The sequence below is a fragment of the Rhinoraja longicauda genome, chromosome 15 (assembly GCF_053455715.1).
Source record: "Rhinoraja longicauda isolate Sanriku21f chromosome 15, sRhiLon1.1, whole genome shotgun sequence".
NCBI classification, from domain to species: domain Eukaryota; kingdom Metazoa; phylum Chordata; class Chondrichthyes; order Rajiformes; family Arhynchobatidae; genus Rhinoraja; species Rhinoraja longicauda.
Window position 1 is genome coordinate 22990781 of NC_135967.1, and position 20199 is coordinate 23010979.

A 20199-nucleotide genomic window follows, 5' to 3' on the forward strand; every position below is an offset into this window, starting at 1 on the left:
AAGCTCTGGGTGGTGGCCATTGGGAGGGCTGCATTAAACTCAGGAATCAGGAATCGAGAATCTGCAGCCTTAGATGGACCACGAGAGAGGCTCAGCAGTGATACTGGGGGAAATTAAGAGCAAAGGTTGCATAGACTAGGAATATATTTTCTTTCAGTAGAGTAGCATAGAACAAGAGGAGGCAAATGTAAAATTATGGCCAAATAGTGATATCAGGAGAACTTCACACAAGAGCAAATTGAAATTTTAAATGTTTCCATGAAATAGCAGCTCAGGTGAGACCAATAGAAAATGTTAAAACTAAAATTGATGTATTTGTATTAGAGAAGTGTATTGGTTACAACACCAAAGCAAGCAGAGTTGAGATACATATAAGCTGATTGCATTCGTAAAAGTTTTAAGGTCTGAATGGCCTCCTCCTGTTCCTTTGTTCCTTCCCTGTACATTAATCAAACTCTCCCTGAATCTGCACGACCAGTTACTGTGCAACTGGCCCTTTCACTCTGTGTGGATTGGGCCTCTGAGACATTTCCATTGTCCTGGAGTGAGACCCACTTACAGCGTTAAAAACTACAGTACAGAGATGAACTACAATGATTTTGGTGCATGGCTTTAGCCAGTGTTTGCACTTTATCCATTTCCTGTCTCTCGCCCCCCCCCCCCACCCCCATTCCCTCCCCACCAATCCCCACTCCTCACTTCTGCAGAGAGCACGTGCAAAATCATACAATCTTACTGTCATGGGGAGATGGATTAAACTAAAATATAGCACGGCATAAAAAAGGGATGTATTAAAACAATAACAATTACTTCAAGCCAACAAATTCTCTGTTGTGGCTAGAGTTCACCATCTAACCAGGTGCTATATAATACCAACATTTTCCAATCCAGATGTGGGATTCTGTAAAAAATCCATTGATCAACACAAACCACAGTGAACAACATCAATTCCTATTGATTTTTCCCCCCTTCCTAAATATTTTTTTTTCGAGCAATTCATCAACCTACAGGTAATTCATTGGCAAAGTCAGTTCTGGAAGGGTTAACATTGTTCATTGATAACATGCAATTTAACTGCAATGCTTTGCACAAATAATAACAAATATTCTCATATCCTAAAATCTACCAGCACTACCAAGAAATAGTTAAAATTATTAGACAAGACTTTTTTTTAATGCTTTTCCATCATTCAGCGATTAAACTAACTTTAATTAGGTGGCACTCTTTTGCACACTGTAACTGCCTGTGATTTGAACAGATTACCGTGAGACAACATTTGACAAATTACAATGCTACTTATACCTGTTGGGCACGTAAACAGCACAAAAAGCTTTCTGCATAATCGCCATTTTATGGTGCAAAACCCCCCCCACATCTAATATACATAGCAACTTCCATTCTATTACAAGCAGTCATCATACAGCAGATTTAATGTAGTTTTTTTTTTACAGCTTTGCATGACTAGTTAGATAAAATCTACATACAGTAATCCCAAATAAAACTCCACAAAGTCTTTATCTTCTTCCCCTTTCCCTTGCAGAATGCTTTCTTCGATTGTCATATATCCAGAGAATCTGGAAATTGTGCATGTTACCTGATTTGACATATTAACAAACATGAGGCTCCTCCTTTCACCTCACAAGATAGTAGCAAGCCATTTGGTATTAAAACGTGAAATTTTGAGGAGAGAGCTTAGTGCTTCAAATCTTCAGTGTAACCTGCAGGTACTACCTGAAGGTCAGTGTCAAACTTTCCCTACCTATCTCATCAGTTACATGTTGCAGAACAGCTGCAACTGTCCTGGAAGATTCAGTTATAAGACACAGTAATGCTCGAGAGAATTGAACAATTTATCTTGTAGGAGTTGGTAAGATTTGAACTCCTTTAGGATTATAAGCAGAATATCCCACAAGACGTTTTACATGAGCAATCTGTACTCCAAGCTAGTTCAGAAATCAAATATACAATATAGAAATAACAGATCACTTCTAATTTACCTATAAGTATATAAGCTTTAAGTATAAAATGTATGTTATATTTCTGATACATTAACTTCAAACTATTCTACTTATTTTCTATGTGAGCTGCACACATAATGGCATTCGATCCTTTTCAATCCTTTACGTAAATATTCGATCCTTTTAAAATGACCTAATTTGTAAAGAATTTTTACAGTTCCAGGTGACTTGATTGTTCGAGGGTCGAACACCAGATATCTAACGGCCAGGGCAGATTGTTCCTCAAACCTGCTGGACATTCTTGCTAAGAGGAGTTCCTGAATGGAGTGCCTCCTTAATGCAAAGTCGCGCTCTGCTTTTGAACACTGACTTCATTTGGATGGGAAAGAAAACCTTGATACCATCAGAGCTTTCACTGAGGGTGTACTCTTTCTTTCTTGACCAGAGTGATACTGACAGAGCTTGTAGAATTCCACAGTAGAGGACAGGTGTACTTCATTATGATTTTTTTTCCTGAAGAAAAGATGATTCATGCAAATCATCGCTGCACAAGGGCGTGGGATCCTTAAATTACAAAACATCAAGGAATTGTAATGGTAGAATTTTGCAGGTAAAACTGTTTTGAGAAGATCGATGAAAGTAAAAAATTGTTTTCAGTATTGTTTACTCGCTGGGATTTCCAGGTAGTGCCAGACATCATGAGCTCCAGAGAGACAGTTCATTCTGGCTTGCCATGACTTTGGTGCAATACAACCACCCATGAAGATGCACTCCAAAAATATTTTCAACATTTTTCACTGTGTTCATAATGAAATGGCACAGAAAAGCTGCTGGTCCGCAGCTTTGTACACTATTTGCGCTGAAGGCCTGCCTTACTAAAAGCACACACATGTTTGTAAATGTTCTGTACCACAAAGCCAGCTCTCCTACTTTAGCGTGTGGACTCCACATGGACTGAAAGCAGTGATTATGTACATCCTGGCTTCATCACTTGCCAAAGGTTGCTTGAGGCGTTTTCTAAAGCTGGTGCTCATGAACAAAGGGAGAGTTGGCGTTAGACATTGAGCCCTGGTGGCCTGGCGTAAAGTTCGCTAGAGGAATGACCTTCACAGGGTCCTCAGTGGTACAGTGTCTCTCTGAACCGTTGTACAGCTGTTGCCTGCCATTGCCTTGGCTTTTGTCAATGTCGTCCTTGCTGCCTGCCCTCCCCAGGGCGTGCCGGCCTTCTGACCTGCCGCCTCTAGCCCAGCCCTGCTGAAATCCGATGGATGGCAATGGAGGGTTGGGCTGCTGGTACTGGGTCAGCGACGGGGGCATCCAACAGTTGTCGGAGTGACCGAGGATGAGGCACTCCTGTGTGCAGGTCTCCGAGGCTTCAACCAGTACTTTCTGAAGAGACACCTCGACACCTGTGGGACGTAAAGACACAGAATGAATCAACTAAGCAGACCCATGGGAATTTTTGCTAATTTGTGCAGAAAAGCATCAATAGAATCATTAGTTCAAAAGGAGAAAGGGAATGGCCTTGTTGTTACAGTTGAACATTGCACAAATAAATTATAATTTAATAACACTTCATCCGTCTAGGAACCCTTTCTCACGTCAAGGTGGCATTTGGCTGTTGTGTGTTTATATTTACAGGTTTCCACTAACACTAACTGGCAGCTCTTATCATTTGCATTTGTCCTAGCTTGGTGTCAGGTTTAATCAATCATGCATTTGTTATTTACATATCCACGGACCATTGTGCTTGCTCGTTTCTGCAGCTGAGGTCATTCAAGTTAGCAAAACCCAGTACATCCACTCCAATCACATGAATTAAACATCAGCAATACTGGATGAAATGCAAGAAACCTACTGGTGGCTCTGCTGGTGCTTATCAGTCATGTTCTGCTGTGTAGATATTCAACCAAGCCAAGGTGTCCAAGCAACATCAGTACAGAAAGTGCAGAATAAAACCACAGATGTAGGGGCTAAGGCTGGGTTGAGGTGATCTTGGTTGCAGTGGGGGAGTGGGTGGGGGGGACTGGGCAGAGGGAGTGGGGGGGGGGGGGGGAATTGAGGGAATTAACTAAGGGTTGTGGTCAAAGCTTTAAGGTGAGAGAGGTGAAATTTAAAGATGTGCAGGGCTCATTTCCTTTTTTATAGAGGTTGGTGAATGCCTGGAATATGCTGCTGGGAGTGGTGGTTGAGGCAAAAATGATAGTGTGTTTAAGAGACTTTTGGATAAGTAGATGGATATGTGGGGAATGGAGGAATATGGAATATTTGCAGACAGATAAGATTTGCTCTAGGCATCATGTTGGGCATGGGTATTGTGGGCCGAAGTGCCTGTTCATGTGCTGTACTGTTCAATGTTGGCAGTTGCTACGTTAGGGAAATGTTGCACAGCGGGGGTTGTTAGGTCAAAGCCGAGGATTGGCAGTCCTGAATTTGGGTGGGTGAGCTACAGGAGGAGTTAGTGAGCAGGGAAGATTGGAGCCACTCAGTGGGAAAGGATTCAATAGATCTTCGTCAGGTAATTGAATTAGACTGGATGGGTGGGTAGAGAGAGAGACAAGCTCGATTAGGAATGGGGTCAGTAAAACAATAACCTGGCGTGTGGCAACTTAAGAAGAAACATCTGATAAATAACTCAAAGCAAACCTTTATGAGCCAGTACTGGGCTGGGACCTGTTCCACTAAATGTTGTGCTTTATATTTTGCAGCAAAAAGTACTCTGAAAACCTGGTTGATTTGAGTCACCTAAAACACACATGCTCTACCAGAATGATCTAGTTGTATTGTATTAGGATTGATGTATTACCAACATTACTTCATTACATCCAGTGCAGGATTGATGTATTACCAACATTACTTCATTACATCCGGTGCAGGAAAGGACTAATCTACGATCAACTTGTGAAATGACCCAGAATCCAAAATCCAGAGAATTGATTTTCATAAATGTAGCTATTAAACAGGGGAAGCATTGTTTGATCAAATTTGTGGTTGTTGTTTCAAGTATATTCCTAACAATGGTGAATAATTTCAGAAATATGCTAAATTACATACATTTTACAGGACATAAGTAAGAATTGTCTCCCCACAGCCCTGCACTGACATTCATGCTTCACAGAATAGTTTATTTTATTCCATCTCACTCACCATGCACATATCCTTCCATGCCATTTCAAGGGCCAAAATCATCATCATATCCACATATATTTGATACTTGCTATGAAGACCACATTGTTTTATCTCCTACTGCATTTATGCTTCTGCCCAAAATGAAACACCAATGCCCTTTTATATGGCCGAACCTTCAGCAATGCACAACTAGTATATATGAATCCAGGCAGTGGCAGGCAGCAGTACATTGGTATTTGAGCAACGTGATGGGATCACCTATGGAATGAACTGCTGTTTGCACGCCACTAATGCCAGCATTCGCTTAATATGAAACCCACACTTTGAGAGGGGAATGTTCATTCCATTCTCTAATATTGCATGACCTTCAGTGCAATATGATGAATACTGAGCTCCTTGCACATGTTTAATACAAATAGAGCTGGTTTAGAAAAAATCTTGCATGGCAGGTTGATCGCATGTAGCATTATTGACAATAGAAGTCAATTACCACCTGGATTGTGTTTGACCTGGACCCACTCGCTCGTCACCATCTGATATGACAGCCATAACTTTACTAACCTATGCAGCTACGTAGCTCTCAATGATCTTCAGACCACATTGCCATTGTTGTCCTTCAAAGTGAGTGCTTTGCAATTGCCAACTAGGCCTCATTTGGTGAAACCTAAGGTGCAATTAATGGCCCTGATCACACTTTGACAGATATTGTCAAAAGGCTATTCTATTGTTCCTGATTTCTCTGATTGGCGACTTGTAAACACAATTGGAAAGGGTTTTTATTTTTTCAAATATTTAATATTAAAATATAAAAAGTGTATTTAAATTATTTATTATGTCAATTAATGCATATATGAATATTATCAGAAATATGAACGATTGGAAAGGAATAAAACATGTGCTCTCAGCATGTCTACCCCTTTCAAATGGTTGGGCTGTGCTCAATATGACAGCAGTGGCTGGCTTAAAGCAGCTCAGGACAATGGAGAGCTGTCCTTTGCATTCAGTAGTGATTGCAGGTGCGCAGCAAGAGATCAGATACTTTAGCATGGCTAAGATGCATTAGATCTGCATTAGGTTAGGCTTAGCATCTGATCTTGAGCACATTCCTGACCACCACATTGCAGGCAGTCAGAAACAAGCTGATCTGCACAAAGAATTTAGCTGGTAACTCTCAAAGCCACCAACGTAATCCGGCCAAAATGGTTTCAGACAATTCTTAGGTAGACACAAAATGGTGGAGTAACTCAGACCCCTCTTAATCGACCCGAAACATCACCCATTCCTTCTCTCCCGAGATGCTGCTTGACCCGCTGAGTTACTCCAGCATTTTGTGTCTACCTTCGATTTAAACCAGCATCTGCAGTTTTTTTTCCTTCACAGACAATTTTTAGGTGAATTGTCTCCCTATTTGCTTCATACTTTGAATTATTTGTTTCTCTTTGTCCATTTGATTCCCACTTCATCTGTTTTTTTTATACCTCTCTCTTTTTTTCCAGAACACAACGAGATACTAAAAGTAAATAAAGGATACTCTGGGGTGAACTGACTTAAAACATTAACTTAAATCGTCAGATCGAATCTAAGGTAAAAAGTAAAGCAAGCATAAAATTGCAACCCTCAATATTGTGTGAAAAAGACCTGGAATTATTAAAGGTTGGAAGTTAACTTGAAACACAAAATCCCACAGAAGGCTCCTAAGTAGCTTTGAACCTCTGGTCAGATGTTAGTGCCATAAATAAAAATGAACGCTGTAAACAGGTGTCAGAATTAGATACATAGATACATAGGCAATAGGTGCAGGAGTAGGCCATCTGGCCCTTCAAGCCAGCACCACCATTCAATGTGATCATGGCTGATCATCCACAATCAGTACCCCTTTCCTGCCTTCTCCTCATACCCCTTGATCCTGCTCGCCCTAAGAGCTCTATCTAACTCTCTTTTGAATGCATCCAGTGAATCGGCCTCCACTGTCTTCTGAGGCTGAGAATACCACAAATTCACAACTCTCTGTGTGAAAAATGTTTTTCCTCAACTCAGTTCTAAATGACCTACCCCTTATTCTTAGCCCCTGGTTCTGGACCTCAACATCCGGAACATGTTTCCTGCATCTAGCGTGCCCAATCCCTTAATAATTTTATATGTTTCTATAAGAGCCCCTCTCAGCCTTCTAAATTCCACTGAATTCAAGCCCAGTCGCTCTATTCTTCCTCAAAGAATGTCCTTCCTCAAATTATGGGACCAAAACTGCAGGACAATACTCCAGGTGTGGTCTCACCAGGGCCCTGTACAACTGTAGAAGGACCTCTTTGCCCCTGTACTCAACTCCTCTCCTTATGAAGGCCATTTAAAGCTTTGTGAAGATTTCATTGATACAAATTGATTGCAAGGGCATTCCTATTGAATTTATATTAATGGGTACATAATTTGTCTAGGATTTATTGTGAAGGGGTTATTAGTAACAATCTTTCTGTTCCAAATACATGTACTTTCAAAGCATGATAACAAATTGCTCTTATTTCTAAAAACAAAGTTTCTGAAAGAACATAGTGACTTACAAATCTTAGAAAGAAAAACTTAGACAGCTCTTTAAACAAGATAAAAAGGAATATGAATCATGTCTAATTTGAAGAATATTGCAGTGGACTTGATTGTACAATGTTTAAATTGAATTGCTGGTGAAACTTGAAACTTGAGGATGGTTCAAAGTCACAAAGAGTGGCTAACAATACCCTTATTAACACAGACACAAGGAACTACAAATGTTAGAATCTGAAGCAAAACACAAAGTGCTGGAGGAATCCAGTGGGTCAGACAACACTTGTGGAGGGAGTACTCATATTAACATGGTCAAGTGTCCATACAATATCCCAGCTTTCATTGGGAGATAAAGAGTTCAAGTCAGCATTCAAGCTTTTGAGAGGAGGCAGAAAGAAACTTGTATTTGATATGTTAGATTTTTTTTTCTTTGACCTCTATGGTTCGTTTTAATGTTTATCTTCGTTAGTTACAATATAGTAATAAACAAAGATCAGGATATCTGGCTTCTGTAACTAAAGACTGCAAATGCTAATAATCAGAAGTTCTTGAGCTAATGACTATTGGGAGAGCATGTCAGCTATATAAATGGATACAACAATTAAACCCCTGCTATTTCTGAAGGATTAATTGATCATATGTTGGAAATAATAACAAAATATTGTGAGATAATTTGAACAAACAAACTCATGTGCTAGGGAAGATTATATTTTCTCATCTCAAATGTAACCCATTGTAAAAACATAATTCCATTGAAAATGTCTTTCCTTAAAATACAACTTCTTGTAATAATTTATATTTGACTGACTCAAATTTAATTCAAAATTTTACTGTGCAACTTTTCAAACAGCTGACTCAGACACCAGATAGGAAAGGAAAGTGCTACAGTAATCTAAAATCCTGTTTGCTAGGCATAAGTGGAGCGGGTAGTGTGAAACTTAACGTTGCACCTTTTTTATAACGAGAAGGGTTTCACTCTAAAAGGTAAGAACTCTCAGCAATGAGGTTTTTACAGTAGTGAAGGGGTGAACTGGTCTGCATCAGCAGAAATTAGGAGATGGACCACTGAGGCAGGGCTTGTGATTAGGGTGGGGTGATCCGGTAAGTTACAAGAGGTCATACCTCATTGAATTATCAAAGAAATGGACTACTGCAATAGTAACATGTATGCTGTGCTCATCTTGTAGAATGAAGTAGATAAAGCGAAAGAGAGAGAGAGAGGGCATCAATAGTGACACTGGTTGCATTAAGATTATTGTAATCTCTCAATCTCAAGTAACGGCAAATCACCATAGAATGAGAGTCATGTTATTTATCAAATCCCTCTATCAAACCTTTGCACACTGGCAGTAATTCAATGACAACTCGCTTTAAAAAGGTAGAGGAGTCAAGAGTGTTGCAGAGTTCTTATTTTTTCCTCAGAATTGAAAAGATGGGATGGAAAGAGGGCCATGCAGATTTTTACAGAGTCTTTGTGAGATTTTATTCATCATGGAAATGGGACAAAAGAAAATGTTATAAATGGCTGTGCGAGCAAATGACATCCCACGAAACAGCGATGTGCAAAAGCTGAAGATAATAGCCAATGAGATGCAGTAAAAGGGAAAAATGCTTTTGAATAAATATAAGTCTCTCAATGTGTTGTCTGCTCGAAGGTAAGTATTATTGCAATATTATTAAAACTCTGCATTAAAATCTTTACATTGCTGTTAACAATAAAAATGAGTAAAAGATCATTAATAAGCAAACAGGAAAATCAGTTACTTAATATTTGGTGAAAAACAGCTGTGTATCGATATGTGTATGCAGAACACAGAGCATTTTCAGTCAGCAAATATGATGAAAATTTGAAAATAAATCATTGCGAATCGTGCACATTCAAGGGTTATGATAGTTGGGAATTCCATACAATATACATATCCATTACAACAGGAATCACTCTAAAAATACCAGCTCCACTGCCCTTTCATATCTGAAATCAGCTTCACATGAGAACAAATGCCACACTGTTAAAACTTTGTTTTATAAATAAATATCAATGTATAATCTGAATCAGTAAAATAAATATTGTTGACAACAGTGCTGCTTTGGTGAAAATGTGACCAATATGTTTAAAATCACATAAAAGATAGGCAATAGTAGAGAAGAACCTATCTGGTTGTTGAAATAGGCTTTTCACCGTGAAAATGAAATGAGAGATTGCTCCCATCCCTTTGCTGGTCTTTGTCGAGTCTCTGACTGTAATATTGCTGCTGATAGCCTTCCCCTGGGAATAACATTTCATTCATCTACTTCAAAGGCAATATTAAACAATTCAAAAGGAATTTGTTCAGGCTTAATGTGGATGTGCCTCATGAGTTAAACCTCACCTAATGCAGAACTGGGGTTGGATACCCTTAGGAAATTAGGAATACAGTGAAAGGCAAAATTAATTCTAGGCATCAAAAATAATACATTGCTAGCAGTTTAGGTGACATGACATCAGCGTAATAATAAAGGGATCCTGCCAAGTCCCGCAAAGACCACTGCTCTGAAATGTGCTGCTTTTGATAATTATAACATAAGATTCTTGATACTGGGGAACATTGAGAATGAAATACACAGTAATCCTCTTCATTATATTTAACCTACATGAATATCATAAGCAAGCTAGAAATCCTCGTCAGCTCTACACTGCACGTTGTCACTTGAACCATCATAGTCAAGAAGGACAGGTGACGATCTTTACTGCAGAAACTAATTTCCCATCTCTGTATGCAATATTTGTCCCATGTTACCATCTCTTTATAATAAACTGGATTTTAAATAGTGAAAGTGATTTACTTTCCAGCCATGATGTTATTAAGATTTCTCAGAACATATAAAATCTTCTAATTTCCTTTTAATCCCTGATAAACAATGGACCAAAAGGCTAATTTAATATATATATTTTTTAATCACTCATTTCCCACTGAGCTCTTTGATATGCTGCCAAGCTTATTTCAGCAGCAGCTGAGTCACACAGATCATGAACGCGCCAAGTTTGATTACTGGCTTATGGTCGTCATCTCAACAACACGGCACAGAAACTGGCCTCGGGCATGGGTTGAAAATGAGCTCTTGCCCCAACACCTCCTGCACAGATGTCAGGGAGGTTATAAATTAAGTTTTGCTTCGTTACCCACCACCTTAATTACTGACAACACACCCACTCCTGCATCCAATACACTCACCACCCCACACCCCCAACCACTTGGCCAGTTACCCTGTTGACTATCACTGTTCAGGCTTAATTGAAGAAATGCAACACAAGAATCTAACACATGATAAAGTGAAAAGAAAGAATCAGGTGCTTAGACATTCCTGAAGTTGTTTACATAACCATAACCATGGGTTTAGAAGGATGAAGGGGGACCGATTGAAAATAGTGAAAGGCCTGGATAGAGTGGATGTGGAGAGGATATTTCCACTAGTGGGAGAGTCTAGAACCAGAGGTCATAGCCTCAGAATAAAAGGATGTTCCTTTAGGAAGGAGTTGAGGAGGAATTTCATTAGTCAGAGGGTAGTAAATTTATGAAATTCATTGCCACAGAAGACCGTGGAGGCCAAGTCAATGGAATTTTTTAAGGCAGAGATAGATAGATTCTTGATTAGTACGAATGTCAAGGGTTATGGGGAGAAGGCAGGAGAATGACATTAAGAGGGAAAGACAGATCAGCCATAATTGAATGGCGGAGTAGACTTGTTGGGCCGAATGGCCCAATTCTGCTATAACATATGAACTTATGCCTAATGGGAATGTGGAAGAACTTGAGAAAACATTGTTTCTGCCACCTATTTCTGACAAGTGATTCACACTCTTAAAGCACCTCTCTTGCATATTGTTTCCAGAGATGCAGCCATCTACTCTTACTGTACCTCATTCAGTACTATATTTTTGCACTTTTTGCAGGGTTTTTTTGCACTTCTTCATTTTGCACTACAATCTTTGCACCATTCTGCTGTTTTGTGTTCATCATTGTATTTAGTGTTGAAGTTTTATCCCCATGTATACTGTTTGCTCTATTAGCTTCATTGCACAATAAATTGTATGCACTATTAGATGCAGATGACACAAAGCTGGGTGGCAGTGTGAACTGCGAAGATGCTGCTATGAGGTTGCAGGGTGACTTGGACACGTCGAGTGAGTGGGCAGATGCATGGCAGATGCAGTATAATGTTGGTATATGTGAGGTTATCCACTTTGGCGGCAAGAACAAGGAGGCAGATTATTATCCCAATGGTGTCTGATTAGGAAAAATGGAAGTGCAACGAGACCTGGGTGTCCTTGTACACCAGTCTCTGAAAGTAAACATGCAGGTACAACAGGCAGTGAAGAAAGCTAATGGCATGTTGGGCTTCACAATGAGAGGATTTCAGTATAGGAGTAAAAATGTCCTTCTGCAGTTGCACAGGGTCCTGGTGATATCTGGAGTATTTTGTGCAGTTTTGGTCTCCTAATTTGAGGAAGGACATCCTTGCTATTGAGGCAGTGCAGCGTAGGTTCACGAGGTTAATCCACGGGATGGCGGGACTGTCATATGAGGAAAGATTGGACAGACTGGGCTTGTATTCACTTGAATTTAGAAGGATGAGAGGGAATCTTTTTGAAATGTATAAAATTATAAAAGGACTGGACAAGCTGGATGCAGGAAAAATGTTCCCAATGTTGGGGGAATCCAGAACTAGGGGCCACAGTCTAAGAATATAGGGGAGACCATTTAAAACTGAGATGATAAAAAACTTTTTCACCCAGAGAGTTGTGAATTGTGGAATTCTCTGCCACAGAAAGCAGTAGAGGCCAATTCACTGAATGAATTTAAAATACAGTTACATAGAGCTCTAGGGGCTAGCGGAATCAAGGGATATGGGGAGAAGGCAGGCATGTGTTACTGATTGTGGATGTTCAGCCATGATCACAATGAATGGCGGTGCTGGCTCGAAGGGTCAAATGGCCACCTCCTGCACCTATTTTCTATGTTTCCATGTTTCTGTTGGCTTCATCGCACAATAAACTAAACAGGATCTGAATCTGAATCTGGGTGAGGGATACCATCAAGCAAACTCCTGGACAATGTTCGCAGAAGAATAGGAAATAAAATATTGCTGTAAATTAGATTTCTAACTGCGTTAACAGCGACCTGGCAACATTTTTATTTCACACTTTGCACATCATTGAGTTCCATCACAAAGGTTTCTTATAAGGTTTCAATAATTTTTCACAGCTGAAATGTTCCATGTCAATGTGAAATCTTTTGCTACATGTGTCCTTTCCCTGCACTTAAAGGTGGTTTTAATAAAACCTCATTTATTTACTCCTTGAGTGTCTTTCACTCTTTCAGTGACCGATGACATTGTGCACCTAGACAGGAAAAAAAGCATGAAAAACATGAAAAAGCACTTTTAAACCATTTTAAGAAGGACATGCTTTGGCATCTTCAACAGCCATTTGCATCCATGTAATTTAAAAGGTACCAATATTTATGCTGTCTGAGTATATTCTGAAATGTCACTAATGCATGTGTCTAAAAGGATTTGCCTATAATTTGATGACATGCTGCTCTTCTGGTCCATGCATATGACAAATTATTTAATGGTTTGGAAAGAATTCAAAGAACTACAAGAATGATTCCCATCACACAGAAACTTGCTTAACCTCGGAGGTTTATACAAAAATCTCTAAATATTTTAGAGCATTGCAGACAATATGATGGATTTATACAAAATAATCAAAGGGTTGAGTTATATGACTAATGAGAGCTTATTTCTGTTTGATAGATTGAAGAAAACCAGACAGTGCACAAAGTGCAGAAATATGCTAGCTCTTAAAATCGGAGCAAGAAAGGTTCTGATAGTTGACACAGTATTAAACCAAGGGTAAGTGAATTAACAGCTATTGGCTCAATGTTCTGCGTGATTTCTTAGACAGGGTCGAGGGAGGAGGTATAGCAACTAGTGTTGCTTCTGCGGTTGCAGGGGATGGTACCTGGGGAGGGGGTGGTTCTGATTGCTGAGACAATCAGAGATGAATGTTCCAGTTATTTTACCCCTGGTTATATTTTCTGTAGTCTTTTTCTTTTTGATTTTCCCAGGAGATTACATGGATGCGGTGAAATACAAAATATCAAGCATCATAAATATATAGCAGGTTTGATCAATATGTCTGTCAACAGAAGGGATAGACTATCTCCATTCAAATCATTGATAGACACAATAAGCTGGAGTAACTCAGTGGGCGGGACAGGCAGAATCTCTGGAGAGAAGGAATGGGTGACGTTTTGGGTCGAGACCCTACTTCAGGCTGGTTAGGGATAAGGGAAATGAGAGATATGGACGGTGATGTGGAGAGATAAAGAACAATGAATGATAGATACGCAAAAATGTATTGATGATAAAGAAAACAGGCCATTGTAAGCTGTTTGTAGTGTGAAAATGAGAAGCTAGTACAACTTGGGTGGGGGAGGGATAGAGAGAGAGAGGAAATGCCGGGCTACCTGAAGTGAGAGAAATCAATTTTCACATCACAATTTTCACAAGCTGCCCAAGCAAAATATGAGATTTAGTTCCTCCAATTTACGTTTAGCCTCACTCTGACAATGGTGAAGACCGAGGACAGAAAGGTCTGTGTAGGAATGGGAAGGAGAATTAAAGTGTCCAGCAACCGGGAGATCAGGTTGATTCACGTGGGCTGAGCGAAGGTGTTCTGCAAAACGATCGCCCAGTCTGCATTTGGTCTTGAACACCAGATACAGTAGATGAGATTGGAGGAGGTACAAGCGAACCTCTGCCTAAACTGAAAGGACTGCCGGGGTCCCTAAACAGGGTCGAGGGAGGAGGTATAGCAACTAGTGTTGCTTCTGCGGTTGCAGGGGATGGTACCTGGGGAGGGGGTGGTTTGAGTGGGAAGGGATGAGTTAACCAGGGAGTTGCGGAGGGAACGGTCTCTGCGGAATGCGGAAAGGAGTGGAGATGGGAAAATGTGGCTAGTGGTGGGATCCCGTTGGAGGTGGCAGAAATTTTGGAGGATTATGTATTGTATACAATAGCTGATAAGGTGGAAGGGAAGGACTAAGGGGACTCTGTCTCTGTTGCGACTAGGGGGAAGGGGGAGCAAGGGCAAAGCTGCGGGGTACTGAGGAGACACGAGTGAGGACCTCATCTTTAATGGGAGAGGGGAACCGCTGTTCCCTAAAGAATGAGGACATATCGGATGTTCTAGTATGGAACACCTCATCTTGGGCGCAGATGCAGATGGAACACCTCATCTTGGACGCAGATTACTCCAGCTTTTTGTGTCTATCTTCGGTTTAAACTAGCAACTGCAATTCCTTCTTACACATTACTCCATTCAAATCCTGTTCATATTCAAAGAATGTCAACCAAGAACACTTGTACTAAAGCTCTCAATATAGTAATAGTGTATGTTGTACTCTGCTTCCAAAATTCAGTATCACTGATGTGGTGAATAAAACACAATCACTGCTTTATTGCACATTTAGTGCAAGCAACCAAGCATGAATTTCTACTCCCCTGTCTAATGAAGAAATGGGTTGATAGCACTGATGTCAGCAGAGAGCTCTAAGCTGTATACTGTCTAGAGCTTGACACTATGATATCAAAGTTTTTTATCAACACAGCATTCATTACCTTGGATTCAGAATGGATTCTATCTGCAATTCTTTGGAAAATTAACGCACGCAGAACAAGAATTATTATTTTATATTCAAACTTCATCATTTTATCCATTTACTATCAATGTTTGCTTTGGGAAATTCAAAATGGCAATGGCATTTAGATAGATTAGAGGAAAGAATTAACTTAAAGATGGAAAGATGGTTTTGTGTCACAAATCTGCAATATATATATTAATGAGGCTTGCAGCATCAGTAAGAGAGACAAAGTATTCCTGCTCCCAGAGAAGGGCATTGCATGAGTGAGGCGATTATATTTCTTGGTTGATCTCTGACACATCTTCAAATCTGATGGCAAAGCCACATGCTGCTGCCTGCTCAATATCACAATGAGCCGACCCCCCAAGCCAGCGCACATGAATAGTAGCCTACCCCTCAGAGGGAGTTGGCGAAAGTTGTAAAATTATAGCAAAACTTGGAGAAAATTATGATAGCATAATTTGGAGAAAAATTTCCAAAACTTCAATGGAGACCTTGATATCGAGACCTTGATAGTGAGAAGGGATATGTCACATTCATAAAACTCTTCACCACAATTCAAAAATATTAAGCACACTACCTAAACAGCAATAAACTCAATCAGCAACTAACAGGAAGGTAGTTGACGATTGTATTGAAATGCCTTGGTTGGAGGACTCTTCATGCTGAGCTGTTGTGCTGCTGCATCAGGTTAATAGATCTCAAAATGGCACGAGTGAGGGCCTCATCTATGATGTGAGAGGAGAACCCCCATGAGTTCCCTAAAGAATGAGTGATGAAAAGTCAGTATTAACCCGCAACTGACATCCGGATCTGCCAACACTGTAGTTATCAGGTGATCAATAGCTGTTGCTGTGCTGACATCCTCCCTATTGTAGACACAAAAAGCTGGAGTAACTCAGTGGGTCAGGCAGCATCTCTGAAGAAAAGGAATAGGTGAACTTTCAGGTCGAGACCCTTCTTCAGACGTCTCAACCCGAAACGTCACCTATTCCTTCTCTCCAGAAATGCTACATGACTCGCTGAGTTACTCCAGCTTTCTGTGTCTATCATCAGTTTAAATCAGTAATTTGCAGTTCTTTCCTACACATTCTCCCTTCTGTGACACTATTTCTTCTGCAAGGCTAATGTAGCATCAGACTGAATCATTCAGATTCTGGAACTGAATTGCACCTCGGCCATGGTACAGAAACTGATTTTTTGCTTTAGATTTGACACATGGAGTCGTAAAACACCAAATTATCAGAAATTAGTAGTTAGATTCAAATACATAGATATTTTCAACCACAATGTCCAGCGTTATCAAAACGTGTTACTTCTAAAGTTGCAGCTGAATTTTAAATGAACTATAAGAGGAGGGTATTCATATAGTTTGTGTATTTAAGCACTGATTGCAGTGCTTGAGACCACAGCAACAATTTTCAGTGCTAATAAAAGCTAGCTATTCTCAGGAAGCAAATGCTCCCAGGCAAGTTATTAATTCCGAGAGCAGAGACAGTAAATTGGAACAGTTTGGCAAATATTCAGATAAGAGAGTCAGACAAATAGGTCGGCCAACACCGACCGATAGGGACTTGATCTTGCTGTAAGGCAGAAGGAGTCAGCAACACGCTGGGCCTGGCATTGAAATAAAAATGGGATTTTCATTTGAAAATAATACGTACGTGTTGTGCTGTGCTGTTTAAACATTAAAGGTTATGTTATATTTTCCAATTGAGATTATTTCCTGGAACTGCTTCAGGTTTGTGAAATATAAACATCATTTTGATCAGAGTTTTAATGCTCAAATTTTTATTTATTTTTTGAAAAGTTAGACATACTGCCTGTTCCTGGTAAAATCAATGGATTAGTAATTCAAGTTTATAACATTCATATTTTTTTCCAGCATGACATAGTTGAAAATTGATGACCCAGAATATCACCATTTCCAGGTTGTTGTGTATCATTCTGGAGGCTCAGTGATGCACTCACCAGGCATTAGCCACCCTTACATAATTGGCATGATTTCCACATCATTCACACACAGGATGTCATCGTTTGCATGCAACTCATCTTTAGAAGCATTATGAAACAAGCTGGAATATGTTGTCCTGGGATGGCCTTTGTTGGTTGTTTCAGGGACAACCAGGTTTTATCATTGCTCCACTGGTTTCAGCCCACCTAAAGCTTGTCTCATACTCACATGACTCTTCATACAAGCTGTCCCCCCCCCCCCCCCACCCCAACAAGTAAATGCCACTGGTCACCCGCCTGTCAACTAACTCACAAATGCTCAAGCCTCCCTGATCACATGATACTTCAAAATTTCTGCAATGTCCTGATTCTTTGAATCCCAATGAGACATACATTGCCTCCGTAAACCATTCTAACTCACCTGAATTTCTAATTTGCTCATGCTACCAAATCAATGAACCCCTCCGCTCCAGACTTTCCCTCGTGTTGGTTAATGCTTAGGCTTAGCTTTATAATTGTCATGTGTACTGAGGTACAGTGAAAAGATTTATTTTGCATGCTATCCAGACAAATCAGATACACTTTGCATAAATATAATCAAGTCAAACTCGTACAAAAGATGGAGCAAAGGAGAAGATACAGAATTCAGAATATAGTTCTCAGCATTGTGGCCCATCAGTTGCACAGTCCAATGTCCACAATGAGGTAGTGATGAATTGGACAGTACCCCGGCATATGATGATTCACCCCTAACTCGAAATCCTTTCTGATAATCCTCTCTCCTCCTTTCCACTGACCATTTACGATCCTTGGCAACCTCATCGCCAGTACCTAACCTATATATATATATATATATATATATATATATACACTTCATATAAATATATATATTCACAGATTCTCTCCAGGAGCAACTAACCTACTTTTTATTTCCCGTTGATTCCTCATTGATATTGTCTTCTGTTATTTACTCGCACACCAATCTCCACCCACCCACCATCCAAAATTCACTGCTTTATGATCTTGGCCTCCGCAACTACTAGATATAAACTATTGTAATGTATTCATGCATATTCATGTGCCATGTTAATGAGTGGGCGTTCCTTGAGCTAGGAATGCTGGGTAAATAAAGGCTGGTGTGATTCAGGCAACTAACGTGTGAGTGTACTTTATCTTTATGCCGTGTTGAACATAACAAAATTGGCGACGAGGACGGGATTGTGGAGGAGACTGAGTTTGTTTTGCATAGCTTTTGTACTGCTAAGTTTTAGGTGCTTTGCTACACCAGAACAGGCAGGAAATCTGAGCTTGTGCAAAGAAAAAAAAAACCTCTCCTCATTCCTTTGTTTAAAAAAAAAAAGAGAGGGACAAAATGGCGGCATCCACGGGCTATATCGGAAGCCTGGGCATCTTTGACAAAAGTAGAGAGCCGTTCAGCTCCTATATGGAGAGAGCAAACATGTTCTTCATGGCAAACAACATCACAGAGACCAGTGGTGAAGGAGAGGTAGTGGCTGAAACAAACAGGGCCGTTCGTGAACGCATGAAAGCGATTCTGCTCACGGTGATCGGACCTGAAGTGTACGGCACACTCGTGAATATCCTTGCGCCCATAAAGGCAAAAGATGTGCCTTTCAGTGACATTATAAAGAAGTTGGAGGAGCACTTCAACCCAAAGCCTCTGGAAATTGCAGAAAGCTACAAATTCGGCACGAGAAACCAGAAGCAAAACGAGACAATCAGTGAGTACATTGTTGCCTTGAAAAACTTAACGTTGCACTGTAACTTTGGAGCCTTTCTTGAACGCGCACTACGCGACAGATTTGTTTGTGGTCTAGTGGACGAACGAATTCAGTCCAGACTCATGAGCACTCCTGATCTTACGTTTGAGATAGCATGCAAGATTGCTACTACGATGGAGATGGCATCAAAGAATGCTCGCGAGTTTCGTTCACCACATACTGCAGTGACCGTGTATACTCACAAAGCAGCGCCTAGGGCCAAACTGAAACCGAAATATGGCGGGGAGCCGAGTGCAGCCAGTTGTTATCGTTGCAACGGTAATCACCCATCCCAATCCTGTCAGTTCAAAACAGCTAAGTGCTATAACTGCCAGAAGAAAGGCCACATCGCCTCAGCATGTCGGGCCAAGCTTACAGTGGGAAACACACGACAACACCAGAAAGGAGTTCACAACTTAGAGATGAACCCGGATGACAATGAACTTGGGTTGTACATCATTCATGCTGCTGATGTCAATAAGCCTACAACCAGACAAGACAAGGACTTTCGAATTAAACTATTGGTTAATGAACAGTTAATTGATATGTGCATTGACACGGCAGCTGACTGTTCGGTCATGAGCAAAGACTTGTACGAAACAAAGTTCTCACAGACACCATTGTCCGAGAGTAAGGTCAAGTTGAGAACCTACTCGGGGGAAGCCTTGGAGACGTGCGGACAAATGAATTGTAAAGTTCAGTGTAATGGACAGTCAGTAACACTGCCCATCATAGTGGCCAGCTACAGAAATAAACCGACCCTCCTTGGAAAGGATTGGCTGCGTAAAATAAAATTAGACTGGAAGAACATTTTCAGCATTGATGTGTCCAAATCACGTCTTGAAAATGTCGTTAGCAAACACGCTGAAATATTTGCTGACAGTTACACGGGAATAACAGGATACTCTGCACACATTCGACTGCAGCAAGATGCGACACCTGTATATTATCGACCAAGACCAGTACCATATGCGCTAAAGCAACAAGTGGAGGAAGAACTCAGCAGGATGGAGCGGAATGGAGTACTCGTGAAGACAGACCAGAGCAACTGGGCAACGCCAGTTGTGGCTGTGCTTAAGGCTGACAAAACTGTTCGACTATGCGGTGACTACAAAGTCACAATCAACCAAGTTGTTGATGACGAACAGTATCCTT

The 20199-nt window shown here is 40.4% G+C and overlaps 1 protein-coding gene across 5 annotated transcripts in view; it reads right to left on the reverse strand.

Moving 5' to 3' along the window:
- Nucleotides 1-705: 705 nt before the first annotated feature.
- Nucleotides 706-20199, reverse strand: part of pcdh11 (protocadherin 11) — a 679207-nt gene continuing 659713 nt past the window's right edge. For 4 of the 5 annotated variants that reach the window (XM_078412294.1, XM_078412293.1, XM_078412295.1 and 1 more), the window contains one exon: nt 706-3367. In XM_078412294.1, coding sequence (XP_078268420.1) covers nt 2976-3367 — 392 coding nt within the window. In that variant the 3' untranslated portion in view covers nt 706-2975. The remainder of the gene's footprint in view (nt 3368-20199) is intronic. The other variant, XM_078412296.1, reaches the window with a different exon arrangement.